The 22,875-nt window shown below is 44.9% G+C and overlaps 1 protein-coding gene across 1 annotated transcript; it reads right to left on the bottom strand.

Annotated features, from left to right (window-relative positions):
- Nucleotides 1-1,380: 1,380 nt before the first annotated feature.
- Nucleotides 1,381-12,819, bottom strand: LOC130116929 (transmembrane protein 47-like). Its single transcript, XM_056285033.1, has 3 exons — nucleotides 12,503-12,819; nucleotides 10,039-10,179; nucleotides 1,381-4,127 (listed from the first exon to the last, which is right to left on the bottom strand). Exons 1-3 carry the CDS (start codon nucleotides 12,717-12,719, stop codon nucleotides 3,946-3,948), a joined length of 540 nt encoding a protein of 179 aa, XP_056141008.1. The 5' UTR covers nucleotides 12,720-12,819; the 3' UTR covers nucleotides 1,381-3,945.
- Between the last annotated feature and the right edge of the window lie 10,056 nt (nucleotides 12,820-22,875).

Here is a 22,875-nt window from a genome sequence, read left to right on the forward strand (position 1 = left end):
AACAGAAACTTGACAATGAAGGGGGAGTGTGGTGCACCTTTGCCAGGTTAATATGTAATTTTGGCGGAGCCATTCTTGATAGAGGACTGGAGGAAGGGTAATGTATAGCTCAGACATTGAGCTTCAGTCCATGTAGCTGCCCTCATAGCCTAGCCGCCATGCTCGATAGAAGACTGCTGGTCGAAACGGGGATCCAACTGCTGTGAATTGTAACCCACAAGAACATCTAAAAAGACACGGAGAAGGTTAACTTTTCACATTTGCTTTTCTATAACACCCCTCGTGTACTTTCTTTTAAGCTATTTCCTCTTTTGCATGTTCAGAATAGTAAATTGTGGCAACTGTGAAACAGCGCTGATTTGTTTTGCTTTCCTCTTTCAGGCAGCGTGCATTCTCCCCAGCGCTCTTCTGTCCCCAAGGCTCAGTAACTGGAATCTGTCCCTGCAGAGTCAAAGAGTGCAGGGCCTGTCTGGTTACTGCACCCAGGGGACAGGCTGTTCACCACAGACTGCACAGGATTACAGTAGTTACTCATTACAGTGTGAATGACGAATTATCTATTTATTTATTTATTTTTGTGTGCGTTTGCTGCCGAAACATTTTTCCTTGCATTGCTTTTAATTGTGGGACATTTCATTGTCCCCTCCCAACGATGTATTTGCTGACAGACAGAGACAGACTGGGCTGGAATGAGTATTGGATGTAGAAGAGGCATTTCCCCCCCAACAATTGGGGTGGTCAGGTGCGGCAATAAGAGGCTGAGATTTTACAAGGTGTTAATAACTGACACTTCCAGGAGGCAAGGATGTGTGGTAACAGCTGGGGAAACATCCTGCTGATGAGTGAGATCTTGTTTGTTTGTTTTTTTTCCAAGAGCAAGTTTACCCCAAGAGCTAGAGAGGTATAAACGGAAGCCCTAGATTCTGCGACTCTTCATATAGCATGTTGAAAAATGCTCACGCGTTTAAGTTATCTTGCTTCTTAAAATAACCATCGGGGCCAAACGTTCCAGTGAGGCAAAGCTGCAACCATCGTTTAATCCATGAAGTGGGGAAACAGATCTGAGAGAGAGAATTTTAACTACTACACTGATATTGGTGACGATGGAAATAACTGTTTTAAACCACTTGACCACTAGATGGCGGAAGGGAATAACGTTAACGGTGTGAGCCATAATGCCATAGGCGTTGTTGTCACACTGTAATGAGAGGGATTACAGGGCGTGCAAAGTAATTTGTGCCAATTCTTTAGGCAGTCATTATCGAAACAATGAAAACTGCACAGTGTGGGGAGTTTGAGAGGACTTTTAATTTCCCGCATGGACAAAAATATAACCATTTGATAACAAAATGTTCAGCCTTCATGAACCTTTTAGTCGGTATGCCCCCCCCCCCATTTGAGCTCTAAATCTTACTAATATACCCTACATGTTCATTTAATGGGTGCACATTGCCCTAGGAATTCATGAAAAGTCAGCGAATACATTTGGCTACAATGGGGACCTGCAGTAAGCATCACATCCTTATTTTGACTTGGAAAGACAAGTCTAACAAACCCATTTCTGCCACATCTACAAAACATCAACATTTACCCTGCGTCACACTTTTCAAGAGTTAATTGAGCCTATTTACTATTATTACTACTAGGTGGAGGCGTGTGCGTGCGGAAAAGTGAAAATGCTTTGCCAACATGAATCATTTCGGGTTAAAATCGGAAGTACTGAACAACCCTTCCACTAGTTCAAACTCTTTTACCCAACAAAAATGTCCCTTGGCATGTGTTCTTCATCCAGAGAAATGTTTAACCCGAGACAACAGGCTTTGTATGTGTCTGGTGCAGGGGGAGGTTCCACCTCCATGTGTAACGCAATTATGTAAGCGTCATGTTTTGGAAGCTCGTATGATGTACTATGTTTCCTCTGCCACATGCCATGTAACCATGTCGCCTCTAACCAATAAGCTGCAGTCCGTAAATTCCTGGGAGGTCACTTCACGTCTATTATGGGACAACCACTGACCTGGCCCACGCACGCGCGCACACACACACACACACACACACACACACACACACACACACACACACACACACACACACACACACACACACACACACACACACACACACACACACAGCAACCCAGCATCCTCCATCTTAGGTTAACGTGGTAATTTGGAACGTGATTGTAGCTGTAATATTCCACAAAAATGAAGAACTTTCTCAATGGTACCACTAAAACAGAAATAGGTTCAACTCAAGTTGTTGTTGTTGTTTTTTTTTTTTAAAGTTTTCCTATTACGGGTATGCGAGAACCAGCTGAGCAGCTGTTTCAGTTCACAGTATAGTGGACACACAGAACAGCACTTTTAAACATGTTATATCAGACTGCTGTGATAATTTATGGAAAATTAACCTTGCAGCCGAGCGCCGCTGACGGCAGATTAATTTGTTGTTGTTTTTTTTTTTGTTTAGCAGCGAATATAAACTCAACTTTTCACAATAAAACAGAACTGCCCACCATTAAAGTAAATTTTCAAATTATAATCATCTGGGCACCTATAATTTACCGCTGTTAAATGCAATATTGGTTGGCAATGAAAATCCGAGTTTTATATTTGTCATTAAGGTCCAAATGAGATGTGAAGTTTAAGCAACACTTGTTGCTTTTGCAGAACAAGTAACACAACTCTGAGCAGATGGTGTTTTAATAAGGACCGCGTTTCTATGGACGGTGGATTCATAGGAACCCCACAACAATGTAACAGCAGGAACCATTTTGCATTTTTTTCTTTGTGTGTGTGTATATATATATATATATATATATATATATATATATATATATATATATATATATATATATGGCCTGACTCTTGCTCAGGAGATAATCCCCAGTAACAGCACCCTGCTAACATTTCAAAATCCAGGATGGTTATTCTAACACCCAAGTGTATTGGTCAGACTGGATGGTGCAATTGAACACGAGTTATATAGAAAAAAAAACCCTCAAAAAACTCTCAAGTTGCATATTTATCAAGGATTCATTATCACAATGTTTTAAAATTGCTTCCTCTGAATTTTACTTCCTGTAGAAATGCTTTGTACAAATTTACAGTTTCAGGCAAACTAGTGTGAGTTTTCCAAACAAACTACGGACAACGAACAGCTACAGCGTTTGTTAATCACTGACTACTTAACACTTCAAAAGGTCAGGAGGCCCTTAGCTCTGCTAGATATGTCTCAGCTATGAAAACACGAATGGCCAGCCACGGGTTTGGGTTTTCAATGTGTGTGTGTGTGTATATATATATATATAAAGTAATAAAGATACCATCAATATGTTAACAGTATAAGTCATCATCATGAAATGCATCAAGAAGAATAAAAAGCAAAAGGGGAAATATATAATCGATCCCGTTTTGAATGTTCAGCCTCTGGGCATACAGTTCTGTGTTGACCACCCAACATCTCGTTTCTTTGACTATAGAGATCTGCGGCAAAACGCGCTGTAGAACAGACCCGACTCTTTCCGGAAAGCTCTCTGTGCTTCTGCTACCGCCGCTTCGCCCTGATACAGGCAGAGCTGAGGTACCCATTGGCCACGGGAGGGGAGGGGAGGGGAGGGCGGGGGGGCTATTCTATCCACACAGCCCTGACCTAGAATAGGTTTTCGCACTCTGTCTAAAAATGACAAAGTAACAGAGAGATAGAGAGAGGGCGAGAGGGGTGTGTGGGGTGGGGTGGGGTGGGGTGGGGTGGGAGGGTGTGTGGAGAGCGTGTTTATGCTAATATAGACCACTCGATGTGAGCTGAGCAAAGGTAGAAGCACACCATCGCCCGGTGCGGGAAGATACGCGTCTACGTTTGTGTATATGCCTATCTATGCATGTCTGTTTGTACTGTGCGTGCTGGGGGGGAAGGGGGTCGTTTCCCCGACCCAGTGAAAGGGATTCAGTACATCGCGTCTTCGTAAATGTCCGTTCGCAGGCAGAAGAGGATTCCTCCGCCCAACATGAAGATGGTGGCTCCCCAGCCGAGGCCGTAGCCCCAGTTGAACTCGTGATAGGTCTGAAGAACTGTTCCGTCAATAAACTTGATCGGGTAGAGGACCAGAGCACAGGCCTGAAGTACCACTGGAACACAAAACAAAAACAAAAAACAAAAGTTAATTCTTGAAGGAATAATCTGGATTTTTTTTTTGAGTCTGTCCATTTGTTTATACTCACTGCACATGTAGTACAGGAATAGATTTCACTTTCAGTGATTCATCCTTTTCTTCATACTGGACATGCAGCTCCAGCATGCCGTTTAGAGTTCAATTGAATTAATGGCGGACAAATCCAAAATCCTCGTTCAGAGTGGAAAAAAAACACTTCACGATTCAGCCAAAGCTGACATGACATAACAACAGTCTATATAATAGTAAATTCAACAGGTCATTTTTAAAATTGCTTGCATTTTTTTATGATACGGTCATTTCCTGCTGTGTTACTTCCTGCAACACAGCCTGCAAGCAATTGCCAGCAGGAGTCACTCCGCTGGGGCACGGCAGAGCCAACCCTAAGAGGGAATTTAGCAAGAAAAACTGTAATTTTTTTTTTTAAATGACCACTCATATTTGCTGTGACAAACTGCTGTAGCGTCATGTTAGCTTTGGCTGAACGGTGGAGTGTGGTTTTTATTTGTTGTTGCACTGAACGAAGATTGTGGATTTGTCCCCCCCAGCTGGAGCTGCATGTCCAGTATGAGGAAAAGAACGGACGACGATGCAAATTAAATCTGCATATGTACGGCATGAGCAGTGATGATAAAATAGGGGAAGATTTAAAAAAAAATCCAACCTAATCCTTTAAATCCCACCAATTTTGTACTTTATTTTTTTTGCAAACCTCAACTCCTACATTTAACATTATCATTAACAGATTAACAGAATGTGTTTACAACCTTTAGTCTGTTGTGGATAAAAACAAATTTTTTCATTATTTTAGAAGGGATGTGAACCTTCACCCCGACTGGAACAGAACTGTAAAACAGGTTTAAAAGGGATAAAGATGCTGCAAAAGGCTGAAGTATTAGTGAGAGAAAGACTCCTTTTTTAAAACAAACAGACAGGACCCAAAGGTGGGACGAAGGAAATTTTGAATGAATTCCTATACTATTTTTAACGTACCGGTTATATAAATATGAATATCTTGCCAGTTACTGCTGGTTCCTGTCCCAAACTGAATGATGTCATCCAAACGTGTCTTTCGGTGGACTGTTCCACCACAAAGACTTTCCATATGCGAAGAGATTACCAGCAGAAGGAATAAGGATGGGAAATTAGACTAATTCTGCTGGCATTCGTAAATTACCAGTTGCAAAAACAAAAATTCCAAAATAGGCCTAATTGGTTGTGCCAATTATAACCCATCTGGTTTCCATCAATAGTGGATGAATATTGTTCTTGGTAAATTGAACTTCTTATCCCTTTAACATCACAGTAATTGACTTTTTTTTTGTTTTACTGAAGACAGAATTCCTGTTTTGCTTCTAAATATGCTGACATACTCGCAACATCGAGAAGACAACCATGAATTAGAGTTCTGAACTGAAATAAAAATCAGTCCGTTTGGCTTCAAATCTTTGCAATATGGGAGGAAAAACATGGAGACATTTATTCAGTTGAAATTAATGTGATTTATCATTTCCGTGTCTGTTTTGGAGTGTCCTGCCTAACAAGTCGCCCTTTAAATCCTCTTACCATTTCTGTGCCCTGCACTGCATTGAGTCTTTCACATCCCTCTCTTTCGTTAAATGCTAGAAACGGCATCTACCAATCCAAATTATGATTTTAACCATGAAAACACAGAAGTACAATGACCTCACTACTTCCAGCATACTGAATGGTTGGCTTGTCATTCTGTCTGGGAGGACAAATTCCCCCGGCGGTTGTCGGTCGACGTCAGCGTGAGTGTGTCTGTGGGGTAAGTTGCATGCGATCAAAAGGCGCACAATGGCCTATTCACATACCGGTGACTAGAGTTCCTTTCTGCCTGTCGGTGGACTGACTCAACCAGAGGGGATCTGGAGTAATTTACTAACAACTCCACCTTTCCTTCCTACAGGACAAGGCAGTGGCTGTGCAGGAGGGAGGACATCGGCCCCAAGAATGTGGCCGTGTTGATGAAGCCCAGACTGAGATGACTGACTAGTGAGGTCATATTTCGGGTCGCCGGAAAAAATACCACACTTCAATCCATACGTTCACTCTTACCAAGGGGTAGTTGACAGAGACGCCCTCTGCCCAACCCAGGACTCCCGGGCAATAAGGGGACTTTATTCTCACACGTCCTTTAAGGTAATTGCACATAGGAAAAAGAAAAATATGGCAATTCCTACATTTTTCAGTAAATGGCTAACAGCCAGAGCTACACCCGCCCCAATCCGGTCCAGGATATATTGGTCCTTTGTGAGTGACATTCCACCCGGTAAATGAACATGACAAAGATTTCCTAAGTCAAAATGTTGTAATGAGTCAGGCATCGGCACACTTTTAAAGTACAAATCTAATTACTTTTAAGGCCTTTTTCTATACCTGTTAATGGACAAAGTAATACAATTTCATGGCAAAAAAACAAAAATCGCCAAACTAGACAGTATACACTGTTGTTGAGTTTTATTGAATATGAATATAAAAGCAATTTTCCATGTAAATTAGCTAACAACAGCCTTCTTGTTAATTAACGAAAATAAAACTATGGAGGTAGACCCTGTCAAATGGAAAACAGTAGTATCAAATACACCTAAGAGAGCACCACAGACTGGTCAGAAGTTGACAGTCTAAACCAAACGTAAGTCTATTTCCTTTTCAGACCCTCTCTGACACAAACAATCTGAATAGTGATGGGCAAAGCAGTTCTTTTCAGTGTACTGAATCATTTGAATCAGTTCATTGAACTGATTCGTTCAGTGCTTGACCGGAGCTCCGGTTGCGTAGAGTCCCTCTCGCTGAACTGAAACACAACCGAGCATTCAGTTCAGCTTGCTAACTAGTAACTGAGAGCAGTCGTTTTGTGACGTGATAAGCCAATGAACTGAGAATTTAGCTGGATAAAGATATCGTCTGCAAACAGAGCTACTGTAACAGAGTCCTACCCTATTATGTACAGCACGTATATTTTTGCGACACCTAATTATTAAAATATTTGGTACTACTTCCTACTTCCGAGACTTCAAGACATGAGAGAGAGGGCGTCCGGGTAGCATAGCGGTCTATTCCGTTGCCTACCAACAAGGGCATCGTCGGTTCAAATCCCCGTGTTACCTCCGACTTGGTCGGGTGGCCCTACAGACACAATTGGCTGTGTCTGCAGGTGGGAAGCCGGATGTGGGTGTGTGTCCTGGTCGCTGCACTAGCACCTCCTCTGGTTGGTCGGGGCGCCTGTTCGGGGGGGAGGTGGAACTGGGGGGAATAGCGTGATCCGCCCACGCACTACATCCCCCTGGCGGAACTCCTCACTGTCAGGTGAAAAGAAGCGGCTGGCGACTCCACATGTATCGGAGGAGGCATGTGATAGTCTGCAGCCCTCCCCGGATTGGCAGAGGGGATGGAGCAGCAACCGGGACAGTTCGGAAGAGTGGGGTAATTGGCTGGATACAATCGGGGAGAGGAAGGGGGGGAAAAAAGACATGAGAGAGGGAGAGGGGTGGGCTGTTATATCACTCATGGCTCACGTTCAATGATTCGTTCACTGAACGAATCATTGAACAGTCACTGTTCCCTCGAAGTGAAAGGATCGATGCCTAGTCCACGTGTAACGTGCACGGATAAATAATATATATATATATATATATATATCCATCCATCCATACATTATCCAAACTGCTTATCCTGCTCTCAAGGTCGCAGGGATGCTGGAGCCTATCCCAGCAGTCATTGGGCGGCAGGCGAGGAGACACCCTGCTGCCAGGCCATCACAGGGCAGACACACACACACACACACACACACACACACACACACACACACATATATATATATATATTAGGGGTCGACCGATATGTGTAGCGAATTCGGGGGGGGGGGGGCAGCCCAGGAACCGCCGCAGCCAGGACGCTAACCCAGATCTCCCACACCACGAGTTACAACATTAAGCAGTCGACTAAAGGGTCCAACCAATTAGCCAAGGGCTAGCGAGTCTACTTATCCATGCACGTTACACACACACATGTAGTGTGTGTGTGTGTGTATATATATATGTATATATGGATTATAACTTTCATTTGACAGCAAGTTCCATCCTCTGTCAGAGCAACATGAAACTGCAAAAGCAGGAGGAAGGGTATATGAAGCAAACTGCATAACCGGACATCTGTTTGTTATACAATCTGATTTTATATTGGAAACTTTGACAAGGTTGGGACCAGCTAAGTGTTCTAAAACTACACAATGAAGCCCCGGCCATCCCTCTGTTATTACATAGGCCATATACATAGGCCTACGCTCCACAGTCTCCTAGATTAAATCAAATCTGTAATTGAGTCTAATCGTTATTTTCAAATAGTTTTGTGGAAAGATCATTTCACATATGTGTAAATTTATAAGAACCAGAGTTCGAGTGAAAAGAGGGCTGGGTGGTGAGGATTTTTTGGGAGAATGGTTTTTCCTTCCCAGAGACCTCTCCCCATTGGTAGCTGCAGAAATTCTGCGGCTGCTTTTTCTTGGCAGAGGAGACGAACTCTTTGGGGCACACAGCCGACTCCAGACCACAGAGAGTGAGCTCAACTAAAATGAATCATTCTGCCACTGTTTTCCTTCTCCGTTCTCCCCCATTTTTCATCTAAACACTGGAACATGTCTTCAGAAAGAAAAGGTGGCCAGTCTATTTGAAAACTGCTGCAGAAGAACACCTTTGTGCTTCTTGAGTGTGAGTGCGAACCAAAGATGCTTTGGGTTCTTGTTTGCAAGAAGGACAGAAAAAAAGAGGAGAGAGGGCGAGAGCGAGAGAGACAGACAGACAGACATGATTTATCTGTAGAATTGGTATTTATTGTTGTTCAAAATACATGTGTTCATTCGTTCAATTCCGTTGTTCTGTTTTATAATACAATAATTCACAAAGATGTGTGTATGTGTGTACATGTGTGTGTGAGAGTGAGAGGGAAAGACAGTAAATGAGTGTGTATGTTTGTTCCTCTGAGAGACGAGACCATACTGGTGTGTGTGTGTGTGTGTGTGTGTGTGTGTGTGTGTGTGTATTTGCACGAGCGTGTGTCATGAGTGAGTAAGCGTCCGATACACAAATATATAAATCAATATAAATAAATAAAGGTTGTGTAATATCCTCCATGGTGTTCTGTTTGCCCCACCGGAGGGAATAAGTAGTTGTGTACGTAATCCCTTCTCCCCCCATTATCCATTAAATGCTGTTAACCTGAGTTACTTTAGTTTTTTTTGGGGGGGGGGGGATTTTTCCCTTTTTCTCCCCAATTGTACTTGGCCAATTACCCCACTCTTCCAAGCCGCCCTGGTCGCTGCTCCACCCCCGGGGAGGGCTGCAGACTACCACATGCCTCCTCCGATATATGTGGAGTCGCCAGCCGCTTCTTTTCACCTGACAGTGAGGAGTTTCACCAGGGGGACGTAGCGCGTGGGAGGATCATGCTATTCCCCTCAGCTCCCCCCTCCCTCCTGAACAGGCGCCCTGACAAACCAGAGGAGGCGTTAGTGTAACGACCAGGACACATACCCACATCCAGCTTCCCACCCGCAGACACAGCCAATTGTGTCTGTAGGGACGCCCGACCAAGCCGGAGGTAACACGGGGATTCGAACCGGTGATCCCCGTGTTGGTAGGCAAAGGAATCACAAATGTATTTCTAAATGCTTTGGCATTACACGTGTTTTGTCATGCCAATAAAGCACACTGACACTGAAAAAGAAATTGAAGAGAGAGAGAGAGAGAGAGAGAGAGAGAGAGAGAGAGAGAGAGAGAGAGAGAGAGAGAGAGAGAGAGAGAGAGAGAGAGAGAGAGAGAGAGAGAGAGAGAGAGAGAGAGACTCACCGGCAGTGAAGAGGAACACAGCCACGGTGCGGTAGTGTTTTCTCTGTGTCCCATAGCACAGAGAGATGAGGGCCACTAGAAAGGCTACCAGAGTGACCACAGCTCCTGCCATCAGCAGCACCAGGGTGGCGATCTGCCAGTCTGCAGGAGGGGATACATACAGTTTACAGGAGAGCGTCCAAACAAAGGCTCGATTATGAGCACTGCACCATTTGTGCTGAATTGAACCGCTGTGTTGACAAACATGAAAACAAGAGCTAAATCCCACAGAGGTAGACATGCGAATGTGTGAAGCAATGGCGGTCCGGGACCACTTTAGAGCAGGGGTGATGATCATAGATTATACACAACCGGACATTGGGAACCTCCTCATGAAAGCTTGTGTATGACAAGTCAGACTGGGTACAAAGAAAGTTCACTTGGACCAACAGATGCATTTTGAAGGGTTGAAGTGTTGCAATATTGTGAGATGATGGAAAGAAGGCTAATTTTACATCCCTTGAAATTATATTTGGGTTTTTTTTTTTGAAAAAAAAAGACTATTCAAATTACAATCTAATTTGGTTGTGTGTCAATAATGTGGAAGCAAAGTAGTACATAAGTGACGGCAAACAATTTTACTACTTCAACTAAGCTTATTCGGTTTCCTGCCCGATATTTTGCTAAATCCCAAATAGATCCAAATCACATTCGTTCCTTCTTCCTTTGCATCCATCCAATGTTCAGAATGGACCCTGGCTGTGATCAATATGGCTGCATTACTGGGATGCCCCGTCTGAAGCTCAAATGTCTGCACTTATGCCTCAGATGCTTTCTTAACCTGTAAAGACTAGAAATGACCAATGATCATAATATAAACTCAATCATTTCCCTGGGCTTATCTAAGTATATGCACTACTTTTTCCTGTTAATAATTTGGGGGAATTTGTGTTGTATAAGAGCGGGGTAAATCGGAAGTGGTGTTTGGATAAACAGTCCCTCTCGCACAAACACACCCCTCCACCGTGGCTTTTAATAAGCAAGTCCGGGCACCCTTTCACTGGGACCGACCCGCCTCCTTTTCAGGCCGACACATTCCTCAACATCAGGGAGCTATCAATCACACTCACACCCAGTGAGCCTTCCTGCACTGACTCTGGGGTGGGGGGTGGGGGGGTGATGGAGCTGAAATTTCAAATAACAACTTCTCACTCAGCTCCAGCACCATTTCAACACTTACAGAAATATCTGTCACAGTGCAGTGTCTGGATTACATGGACTATGTTTGCGAAACGGTGTTAATTTAGATGGAGTGTATGGAAAGGCAGTTGACGATGGTGAAATTCAGCTGTTAATGAAGTTTTAGATTGATGAAAATCAATAAAACTTTTTCTTGTATGTCTTTCGTATTGCGTAAACGGTCTCCCAATCGCAACTTGAGGTTTTTATGGCTGAAATGAAAACTCCTGATGATGACCAGCTGCCTATAACAAAGTGATTGGAAGAGGAGGCAAACTCAGCACAGGCTGCAGCCATTGTATGCCACCATTTGGCTGTTGGGGTGGTGTTTCCTACCCTGATGGGGAGGGGGGGGGCACTGCTGAGTAAATACAAGTGTTGAGTTAACACTGCTCGGTCTTGATGACAAAAGGGCAACCCGGTGATTTCTTGCCTAAGAAAATGGATGCTGACACAGATGCTCGGCATCTCATTAACTCTCGCTAGAGTTGTTGAAATGAGCTCCCTCCCTTTGCACACACACACACACACACACACACACACACACACACACACACACACACACACATACATATATTTAATATATATAGCATTTTTTTCCAGAAACCATCAACGATGTTGATAAAAGTGCTCAACACACACACACACACACACACACACACACACACACACACACACACACACACACACACACACACAAAGGAGCTCATTTCAACAACGTGTCATCTCCAAACTGCAATATATTCTGTCTTTGTTATAGACAGTTATGTCTTCCTAATAAACTAAACAGAAACTAAATAGAAAACCTCGAGAAATGAAGTTATCAGTTAAACTGGTGCAACGATATCATCTCCATGTTCCATTTGCAGTGAAATAAGGTTTACAACTGGGGTGGCGTTGCTTTTGCGAGTCTTGTCCTTGTTACAGCAGAAAAAAAAAGAGAACGATTTTCCAAACCCATCACAACATTTTTCAAATGACTTGGTGTAAAAAGTTTGGATTTCAGAAGCACTTTGTGCCCGTTTCTCATTTACTAGCCTCGATGGCTTGTATAAAGTTTGTTGCGTTGCTCTGGATGTACCGTTCCAAAGCATCGACTCGGTGACTGGCACGATTCACCTCGGAGGAATGTGATGCATGGTTGATTGCCAACAAAGCATCCGTGCGTGTCCAGCCAACCACCCCTGTCCTCTGTAAACTTCGGGCAAATAACTCGCACACCTTGAGGACAAAGCACGGCTCTCACCTGACGTGAGGGTGGAGAAGCAGCTCCATTCCGCCTCCTTCCCCAGATGTCGCGCCCCGGACCGGGTGCACGACTCCCACAGCGACAAGGAGAAATGCTCCGCCGTCACCCAAGCCGGGCTCAGCAGCGCGACGACGTCCAGGCACAGTGCGAGAAAAACGCAGAGCAGAGCGATCAGCTTGAACGGTCGGAAAACAAAGACTTCATTTACGGACATCTTTTCATACTAAGCTGAACGACAAAAAGCCCTCGCTGAGTTGGGTCGAGGCCACCATGCACTCCGGTCCGCTACCGACGCGCGTCTACCCGCCCGTCCGTCTCCGGCTGCGTTACCGATAGTGAGAATAGTGTAAAAAAAAAAAGATGGTAATTACGCTGTTTCCGGTTTGCGGTCGTTCGGCCTTTTTTGTTTACAAAATAAAAGCCCCCACCCCCGGTGTTGACTTATCGTCAGAGTAGCGCCGCAAAAAGAAAATGTTATCGATTGATCCAAAAGTTCAAAAGCAAATTAGCGTTCAAGTTATCTCAAGAGAAGGTCCACTATTAGAATAAAAGAATTGGATTCCATTTTGAACCCATTTGCCCCGGAGATGAATTCTGCTTGTTCTGAGGGCTAAACACGGACAGGACTGCAAAAAAGATTTAAGGAGGAGTCAAAACCCAAAGCCGAAAATTTAAAGAAAAGATGCATAACATTTAACTCTACAAATTAAATAATGCTTTCATACCAGTGGCAGGTAGCGAAAATGAAAGGGATTATTCATTTACTACAAATAGATGTGGTTCTGCTTGTGTCTTGCACCCACAGAGTTGCCAGCACAGATTGCTTTTTAACAAAAGTAAGCCGACATTCAACTATTTTTCAGCTGGACTTAAAACATAACTGGAGGGTGTAATAATAATAATGCATTTTTATTTTATTTATATTGCGCTTTTCATCATACTCAAAGACGCTTTACATAAATTAGAATAAACTTAAAAGCAACACACCAAAAACATGCAACACAACATAAATCACACAAAAAAGCAAGTCTGAAGAGGTGAGTCCTGATTAATGACTTGAATGTGGGCAGATCGCAGCAGTGTCTGATGTGCTTGGGGAGGGAGTTCCAAGAGGAGGGGGCAGCAGGTTGAGTGCTCGGTCCTTAGTCTGCCTCAGATTAGGGGTTGATAAGGGGGGGGGGGCACGAGAAGGCAATGGAGAAGAGGTGTGTTTGAGACAGGATTGGAAGAGTGGGAGGAATTCTGAGTCTCTAATGATTGGGGGAGTGAGTTCAAGAGCCTGGGAGCTGCCCTGGAGAAGGCTCGGTCACCAAAGCCACAGAGGTTGGACCTGGGGGTGGAAAGAAAGGAGGCTGAGGTGGATCTGAGGGACTGAGAGGGTTGGTAGGGGGAGAGGAGGTCGGTGAGGTATGAGAGAGCCAATTGGTGAAGGGCTTTATAAGTGAGAGCCAGGAGTTTGTAATTGATCCTGTGGGAGATGGGTAGCCAGTGGAGGTCTTTTGGGACTGGGGTGATGTGGATTCGGTGAAAGTTAAAAGTCAGGTAGATGCGTTCTGGACCAATTGGAGTCTCTTGATAGAGCTAGCACTGATGCCATAGAGGGGTGAGTTGCAGTAATCAAGGCGGGAGGAGATGAAGGCATGGATCAGTGTCTCAGCAGCAGGGCATGTGAGAGATGGTCTTATTTTCGCAATGTTGCGAAGGTGATAGAAGGAGGATTTGACAATTTGGCAGATATGGGGCTCAAGGGAGAGGGTGGGATCAAGGATCACACCAAGGCTACGTACCTGGGAGGAAGGGGAGACAGTAGTGCCATCGATGGTTAAGTGTGAGGTTGTTGATTTGGCTGAGAGTGGACTTGGAGCCAACGAAGAGGAGTTCACTTTTGTCACTGTTGAGTCTGAGGAGGTTTTGCTGCATCCATACTTTAATTGCAGACAGACAGTAGTCGATGTGAGAGAGGGGTGGATTGTGAAGGGATTTGGTGCTGAGGTATATCTGGGTGTCATCAGCATAACCGTGGAAGTCCAAGTTGCAATGGCGGAGAATCTGACCAAGAGGTAGGATGTAGATGATGAAAAGGAGTGGGCCGAGTACAGAACCTTGGGGAACACCTTGTGTGACTGTGGATGGAACAGAGGAATGGTTGTGAAGTGAGACGAAGTGTGACCTGTTGGAGAGGTAGGACTGGAGCCAGCTGAGTACGGTGCCTTCAATACCGACATCTTTCAAACTGGTGAGCAGGATGTTGTGGCTCACAGTATCGAAGGCTACACTCAGGTCGAGGAGGATGAGGATGCTAAGGGCTCCAGTATCAGCAGAGGTGAGGGGGTCGTTGAGTACTTTCAGGAGTGCAGTTTCAGTGCTGTGGAGTGGGCGAAAAGCAGACTGGAGGGGTTCGAGTAAGTTGTTGGAGTGTAGGTAGGTTTGGAGTTGTGTGGCGACAATGCGTTCCAGGGTTTTTGAGAGGAAGGAGAGGTTGGATATTGGCTGGTAGTGGTTGAGGCAGGATGGATCAAGACCTGGTTTCTTGAGAATTGGGGTGACAGTGGCAGTTTTGAAAGCAGAGGGGACAATTCCATGGGACAGTGAGGAACTGAAAAAGTTGGTGGGGTAGGGGCATTGGGCAGGGAGGCATTTCTTCAGTAGGGGGGTGGGGAGGGGATCAAGGGAGCAGGTTGTGGATTTTGACGAGCTGATGAGTTCAGAGATAATTTGAGGGGCAACTGGAACAAACTGGGAGAGGTGGCGATCAGGGGGAGGGGTAGGGAGGTCGAGAGGAATGGGGAGAAGAGGGGCCGGGGTAGGGGCTGCTGAGTCAGATGCAGGGGATAGTGATTTGTTAATAGCAGTGATTTTGTCTGCAAAAAATTGGAGAAATGAGTTGCATTTTTCAGGAGTAGAGTTGGAGACAGCATCGGCACGGGGCTTGAGGAAGTTGTTCACAGTGGAGAGGAGGGTGTGGGGGTTACGGTTGGAGTCATCAATGATGGTGGAAAAACAGGCAGACTTGGCGGCGGTGAGGGCATCTTTGTGAGCGGAGAGGTGGAGTTTGTGGGCTTCTTGATGGACAGTGAGAGATGTTTTCTTGACCAGTCATTCCAGTTGGTGGGCAGTCTGTTTCAGTGTTTGGAGCTCAGGTGTGAACCAGGGTGCAGAGGTGTTGAAGGAGGCTATTTTTGCTTTGAGAGGGGCCAGTGTGTTGAGGGAGGCAGACAGAGCGGCGTTGATGTGATTGGTGAGATCATCAGGTGAGGTAGAGGCTGGTTCCAGGGGAAAGCAGTAGAGAGCTGGTCAGAGAGTTGGAGGGGGTCGATAGATTTAGTATTGCGGAATGTTATTTCTCTGAGGAGGTGTGGCCGAGGCGTTGGGGATGGAATAGTGAATTGGATGAGATTATGGTCTGACAGAGGAAATGGGGATGAATGGATGTTGTGTACCGGTACATTGACAGAGCAGACCAGGTCAAGGATATGGCCTTTGACATGGGTATGGAAAGTGACGTGCTGGGTGAGGTTGAAATTGTCCAATAGAGTGATGAATTCTGATGGAAACTTACAGGTGGGTAAATCAATATGGATGTTAAAATCGCCAAGCAGTAGTAAGCGCGAGGAGAGAGATGAGGCTATTGTGAGTAGTTCAGAGAGGTCAGACAGGAAAGATGGATTTGGTGTGAGTGGCTGGTAGATGGGCATGGCAATCATTGAACAATATGTTTTAAAGGCGAGGAATTGAAATGATGAGACGGTGGGGAGTGAGGGCTTAGTGGTCCTGAAATTCCGGTTAAATACAACAGCAAGACCACCTCCACGACGGGAGGGATGAGGTCTGCAGGTGTAGCCAAAACCAGGGGGATGCTTCGCTGAGGGAGATAAAGTCGTCAGGTTGTTGCCAGGTTTCAGTGAGCAGGAGAATTATCAGGATTATTTCGTGTAGGGTGAGGGTTTTGCTATTTAATGATCGGGCGTTACGGAGGGCAAGGTTGATCGAATGAGAGGGCAATGTAGTGGGGGCATGCTGGAGATGTCTGAGGTTGTCCAGGTTAGCAGTGCTGGGAGGTGCAGTGGGGGGGGGGGCATAGGGTTTGGATGTGGGATACCGTTTGGATATTGGGGTTAGTGGAAGGATGTAGATGGCGGGAGTGTCTGGGGCCGCGATGGAGATAAAGGCGGCAGCGGAGGATGCAAGCAGACCGAGTGGAGGTGCGTGGGGAATAGCAGGTAGTTTTTGTTGAGGGACAGGAGTTCTTCGGGAGAGTAGTGTAAGGGAGGAGGAGGGAAGCCAATCAGGGGAGAAAATAACAAGGGGAACCAGGGTATTCCATGTAGCCGTATTAAGGGGGTAAGTAAGTAAAAACAGAGGAGGGCAGAGTATTGGTTCCATGACACCAGTTGACGGGTGGGTTAATAACCTTGGAAGCGTAGGAAGGATAGCACAGAGCGCGGGTGGGGTGGGGCTAGCTACTCACGATATGAAGGGGAGTGCCGCCGGGGATGGTTCAAGAGGGAGAAGCGGCAGCCACACACGACGCCAGCAGTACTCTCCCACTTAAAACACATACAAAAGAAACAAAAAACAACAGCACTGTGGACGTTGATTTTCTATAGGGGTTTACTCCCGCAGCCTAGTCCTCTCCCGAGGTATCCACCAGGCAGTGGCACTATTTAACCCATAGCTGGGGGCTGGTTCATGGGCATCAGGGAATATCCACACACCGGCGGGCCTGCGTACCGCACGTCTAGGGGCCAGACCTCCTCCGAGTCCCTTGTAGTTCAGCCAGGGTCCAAGGTGTACCCGGTTACCATGTGTCGCCACGAGGGGGCACTACATAGGGCTCGCTGTTTGGAGAGGCTATGTACTGGCAGGGAGAGACTTACGCGCTCGGCTCTCCTGTTCGCATTTCTGCTAGCCGGCGGTGAAGGTTGAGAGTGAGACGTGACAGACACACAACACTACACCAACACACTAGACGCTTTACAACAACCCCACTTCTTGTCAGACGCACAGAAGAATGTCAGACACACACCAGTTGTAGCAGTAGTAGTAGTAATAGCAGTAGTTGTTGTTGTTGTAGCTAGAAAAGCGCAATATAAAATACAACTTGATTGATGGTAGTAGCAGTAGTAGTAGTAGCAGTAGTAGTAGTAGTAGTAGAAGCCTAATGTAATGCTGTGTGCTTTTATTTTGAAGGCAAACGTGCTAACCTAAACGTTCCTGTTGATGTTAAACGTAACTTGACGAACCAACCTTTTTTGGGTGGACGGTCATAGTTTACCAAGTTTGTCGCAAGCATTTTTCTCAAAAAAAAAATAAAAAATTGGGCGTCAATATCTGTGTCAGCGATACGGTCACCCATACAGTAAGCATGACGTCATGGGAATGCAAACTGATCGTATTTTGGGGGATCGGATAGCTCACAGGGCATAGGACATGGAAGATAAAAATCACTGCGATAACTTCCGTCATATAAATGTGTAGACAAAGCAGCGTGCAAGGAATAGGTGGAGATATGGATTTGCTGATGTTCATGTCGACGTGGGTTAGGTGATTATATTGATTGAGAAATGCACGGGGGTGTAAAGCTTTAAATGTATATATTGTAATGTGCAAGAAAGAGCCAGCAGATGGCGACAAAGAAACATTTTTTGATGCAAGTGGTCGTCGCAAAACTGATGATAAAAAACAACATTTGCGCTGTTGCTATTATTACTTCTATCTGTAGAAGCAGCCACAAGTAGAAGCACAGGACACATTTACAGCAGAGATATTAGCAGATACACTTTCATGGGTATTTCTTATCAGGAGGGGCACCAAAATGAAGCGTTTGCTGAAAAAAGAATTTAATATCCAAACATGACATGCTGGCCATTTCTAATTTTCACTTACTTTCATGGTGTTGCCTGGAAGAACAGATATTCTTGCCTCTGTTTTGAAAAAAAGTATTTTGATAATAACAATAATAATAATAATGATAATGATAATAATAAACTACTAGCCTGTTGCTTGCTCTTAGCACTTATTGTATTCACTCATTTAAAAAAATATCTTTCTTGCGCTTTTACTTTCGCACTGGTTTTGCTTGTTTAGAGAGAAGATGCACTTATGACCTCTGATGACTAGCAGTTCTCCTGATTTCCTACCTTAAATGCACTTATTGTAAGGCGCTTTAGATAAAAGCGTCGGCTAAATGACTGTAATGTAATGTAATGTAACAATAATAATAATATATGTTATTTGTGGGCGCCTTTCAGAGCATTCAAGGACACCTTAAAAAAAACAAGCAGCACTGTATCAGACAGCATAAACTCAAAACAAAGCAGGGTAGACAATAAAAAGTTAATAGAACAGATAAGTATAAAATCGTCATCTGCACAAAACTCAATGAAGTGTGGATCAGACTGAATATGCCAGTTTGAAAAGGTGCGTTTTGAGATGGGATTTGAAGGTTGAAAGAGAGTCAATGTTGCGAATGTCTTGCGGGAGGGAGTTCCATACACCGCGGGGCAAACCCGACTGAAGGCTCTAGACCCCATGGCAGTCAAGCAGGCCGATGGTGTAGTGAGTTGGAGAGCAGAAGAGGATCTGACAGTGCGAGAGGGTGTGTGGATATGAAGGAGCTAGGTTATTAAGGGCCTTAAAGGTGAGAAGCAGTATCTTGAAGTCGATACGGTATTTAACAGGAAGCCAGTGGAGTTGCTGAAGAACAGGAGTGATATGATCTATGGAAGGAGTTCTGGTAATGATACAGGCAGCCGAATTCTGGACCAACTGCAGCTTATGAAGACACTCGAGGGGAAGGCCGAAGAGGATAGAACTGCAGTAGTCAATACGGGATGTAACCAGGGTGTGAGTGAGTATGGCGGTGCTGTTAGGTACAAGTGACGGGCGAAGACGATTGATATTGCGTAGGTGGAAGTATGCAGACCGAGTAACATTGTTGATGTGAGCTTCGAAAGATAATGTGCTGTCTGATGACACCCAGACTCTTAACCTGAGGTGATGGAGGAACCATAGAATTGTCAATAGGTAGGGAAAAACTACTAGGTTTAGCCAAAGCAGATTTAGTTCCTACTAAGAGGACCTCAGTTTTATCACGATTACGTTTGAGGAAGTTGCATGAACACCAGGATTTAATTTCTAGTATGCAGTCAGAAAGGGAAGTGGGTGAAAGAGTGGAGGTAGACTTAGTGGATAGATAAAGCTGGGTGTCATCTGCGTAGCAGTGAAATTGAATGCCAAATTTCCTGAAAATGTGGCCAAGAGGCCAAGAGGCCAAGAGGCTTTTGACCCATGCATTGACAGTATAGACCAAGTATAGACCATTTTTATTGAACAGTTATAAAATTACTTTCTAGTAATTGTGCAATTTCAAGTGACCAATATTGATTGAAAATAAAGTGTGCAAAAACCAAACCTTTTAAAAACCTGTTTATAGTCAATATACCTTGTTTGCAATACTTCCACCTGCTGGAAAACTCAACAATTGCAATGTCATGAACATAGCTTTCTAGGAAAGTCTCTTTATGCATATAATAATCCAGTTAAGAAAATCACAGAAATTTGAATCAGTTCATCTGGATACAACATTTATTGACAGAAATATTTCATCACTCATCTAAGTGACCTCTTCAGTCTAAACTGACTGCAGGTATCCCCACCCTTATAAACAATACAGTTACATAACGACCAAAACCAATAATCAGTTTCATATGCAAATATGGGTGTGACCATTAACTAGAGTTACAGTGGCCATGTGCGCTATTCACAGAGGATTTGGGAATGTTTGCAATCACAGCATTGTAAGACAGCAACAGATGTACTCTTATCCCCCCCCCCCCCTCAGTTCAGGGATGGTTGTTCCTTTGTCACATAGATGGCCTCTTTGACTCCCCGTTCAAACCAGCATCCCTCCCTATCAAGGATGTGCACATCCTCATCCCCCCCGGTTCAGGGATGATCGTTCCCTCTTCACATTCTACATCAAGAAACTAAACAGGCGCTGGACAAGAGGATGACACAACACAGGAGAGCTAACACGTCAGGCCAGGACTCCACAGTCTACACCCATCTACAGGCCAGTGGCCACTCTTTCAAGGATGAGGATGTGCACATCCTCAATAGGGAGAAACGCTGGTTTGAACGGGGAGTCATAGAGGCCATCTATTTGAAGAGGGAACGACCATCTCTAAACCCCCCCCCCCACACACACACACACAGGCAAACTGTGCCGGGCTTTTCAAATCCACCAGTGGACCACCGGCTGTACCCTTCTTGCCTCAAGCTGACAGTTCAGAGAGCACTGACCTGTGGGTAACTCAGTGCTTTAGACTCAGAGAAGCTAACATGTTCAGTTGATATGCTTGGCCAGAAACACTGTGCTCTTGAGAGATATCCAACAACCACTAGGGTCGAGGAACAATTACAGCTATCGGCAAGCCGGATATGGCCTGCTTCGATTCAACATCCGACTCGCAGCACAATGCCTTTTCAACAGCTTTAAGATATCAAATGGAGCAAAGAAAACCACCTAGCGTGACATACCTGGGAAAATGCTGTGACTTGAAAGCATCACTCAGCCCTTAAAACGACTCTACAGACCTCACGCTTATGTAGAAGGACCAGGGTTCAACCGTCACATCATATGTGAAGGCTCTGCAGTGGCATCTGGGCACAGCAGGAGTCTCCCTATGGCAAGGCCGAGGGTGTTGTTAGAGAAATGGCTATCCATGCAACACCTCAAACTGTATCTCACTTTTTACTGGTGCAGCCAGCTTCCCCTCAGGAGAGGGAGCTTGCCTGGATCACAGAGCAGACCTTACTATGTGGTCCAATCCCCTCTACTGAATCAGGATCCAAATCCAAATCAGAGTGGAAGTCAGAATCTGTTTCATTTGCAAGCAAGATTTCACATTTGATTCGTTACTTTGCCATCTGCGACCCTTAAACATGAATATGTAAAAAAAGAAATATAGGAAGGAAAAGCTAATATAGGTAAAAAAATATCAAAAGTAATATAAAAAAGTAATGTATACTATGTGTATAAGGTTGATGGTCTGATGACGCAGGAATTCTGTGCAAAAAAAAAAGTAATCCAAACACAACAGAATGTCAACAAAGTTCTGTATACAGATGTAGTGAGACAAGCCTGCAGAAGCAACATACATGTTACATCTATATATGTAGGAGCTGTATGATAAGAGTGCAGAAACATACAGAATACTGTCTCTGTATACAGGACGGATGCAACAAATTCAAAATTGTGTCAAAACAGTGTCTCTCTACAGTAATCCCCACTGTCTTGACCTGGGAACGGTCAGAATCTGAATCAATTACAGAATTAATTTAAGAAATTACTGAGTGTTAAAAAGGACTACATGGCATCCAGGTAGTGTAGCGGTCTATCCCGTTGCCTACCAACACGGGGATCACCGGTTCGAATCCCCGTGTTAACTCCAGCTTGGTCGGGCGTCCCTACAGACACAATTGGCTGTGTCTGCGGGTGGGAAGCTGGATGTGGGTATGTGTCCTGGTCGCTGCACTAGCGCCTCCTCTGGCCGGTCGGGGCGCCTGTTCAGGGGGGAGGGGGAACTGGGGGGAATAGCGTGATCCTCCCACGCGCTATGTCCTCCTGGCGAGGCGGCTGGTGACTCCACATGTATTGGAGGAGGCATGTGGTAGTCTGCAGCCCTCCCCGGATTGGCAGAGGGGGTGGAGCAGCGACCAGGACGGCTTGGAATGGTAGGGTAATTGGCCAGATACGATTGGGGAGAAAAAGGGGGGGAAATTCCCCCCCCCCCCCAAAAAAAGGACTATATTCCGTTAGTGGTTAAGTCATTTCCCAATGAATAGCCGTTATGAAGAGGGGCCCATTCCAGCTTCTGTGCAAATGTCGTGTCAAAAGACTTGTAAGACTTGCAAGACTTGTAAGACTCGCTGAAATGTACCCATAGAAGCCGCCTTTGGTTTATATAAATGGAGACCAACTCGGGTCTGGGTTTAATTTATTGCTGTTCGGCCTTCTTCTTCTTCACCTGTTTGTGGTTGACCGACTCGTTGATCAAAGGTCAAAGATCGGTGCTCCTCCATGAGCACCATGAGCAGTCACATTATCTGGGATCTTTGGAGACATAATGCATATCAGGGCATCCTTCACCTGACTCCTGAGGCGTCTCAGTGGGACATGTGTGCAAAGGAGTTCTTAAAAAGTAGACTATATTGACGAAGTTATCTATATGTAAAGCATACTTCAGTTAACTGGAAACTATTCTACATGCTTGGACGTGGCTTTTACTAGGTAAGTAAAGTTGTTTCAGATGTCTGGTGGATCCCAGTCGGGTTTAAATCTAACCCCTATCATTTTCCTGTGTAGA

The sequence above is a fragment of the Lampris incognitus genome, chromosome 8 (assembly GCF_029633865.1).
Source record: "Lampris incognitus isolate fLamInc1 chromosome 8, fLamInc1.hap2, whole genome shotgun sequence".
NCBI lineage: Eukaryota > Metazoa > Chordata > Actinopteri > Lampriformes > Lampridae > Lampris > Lampris incognitus.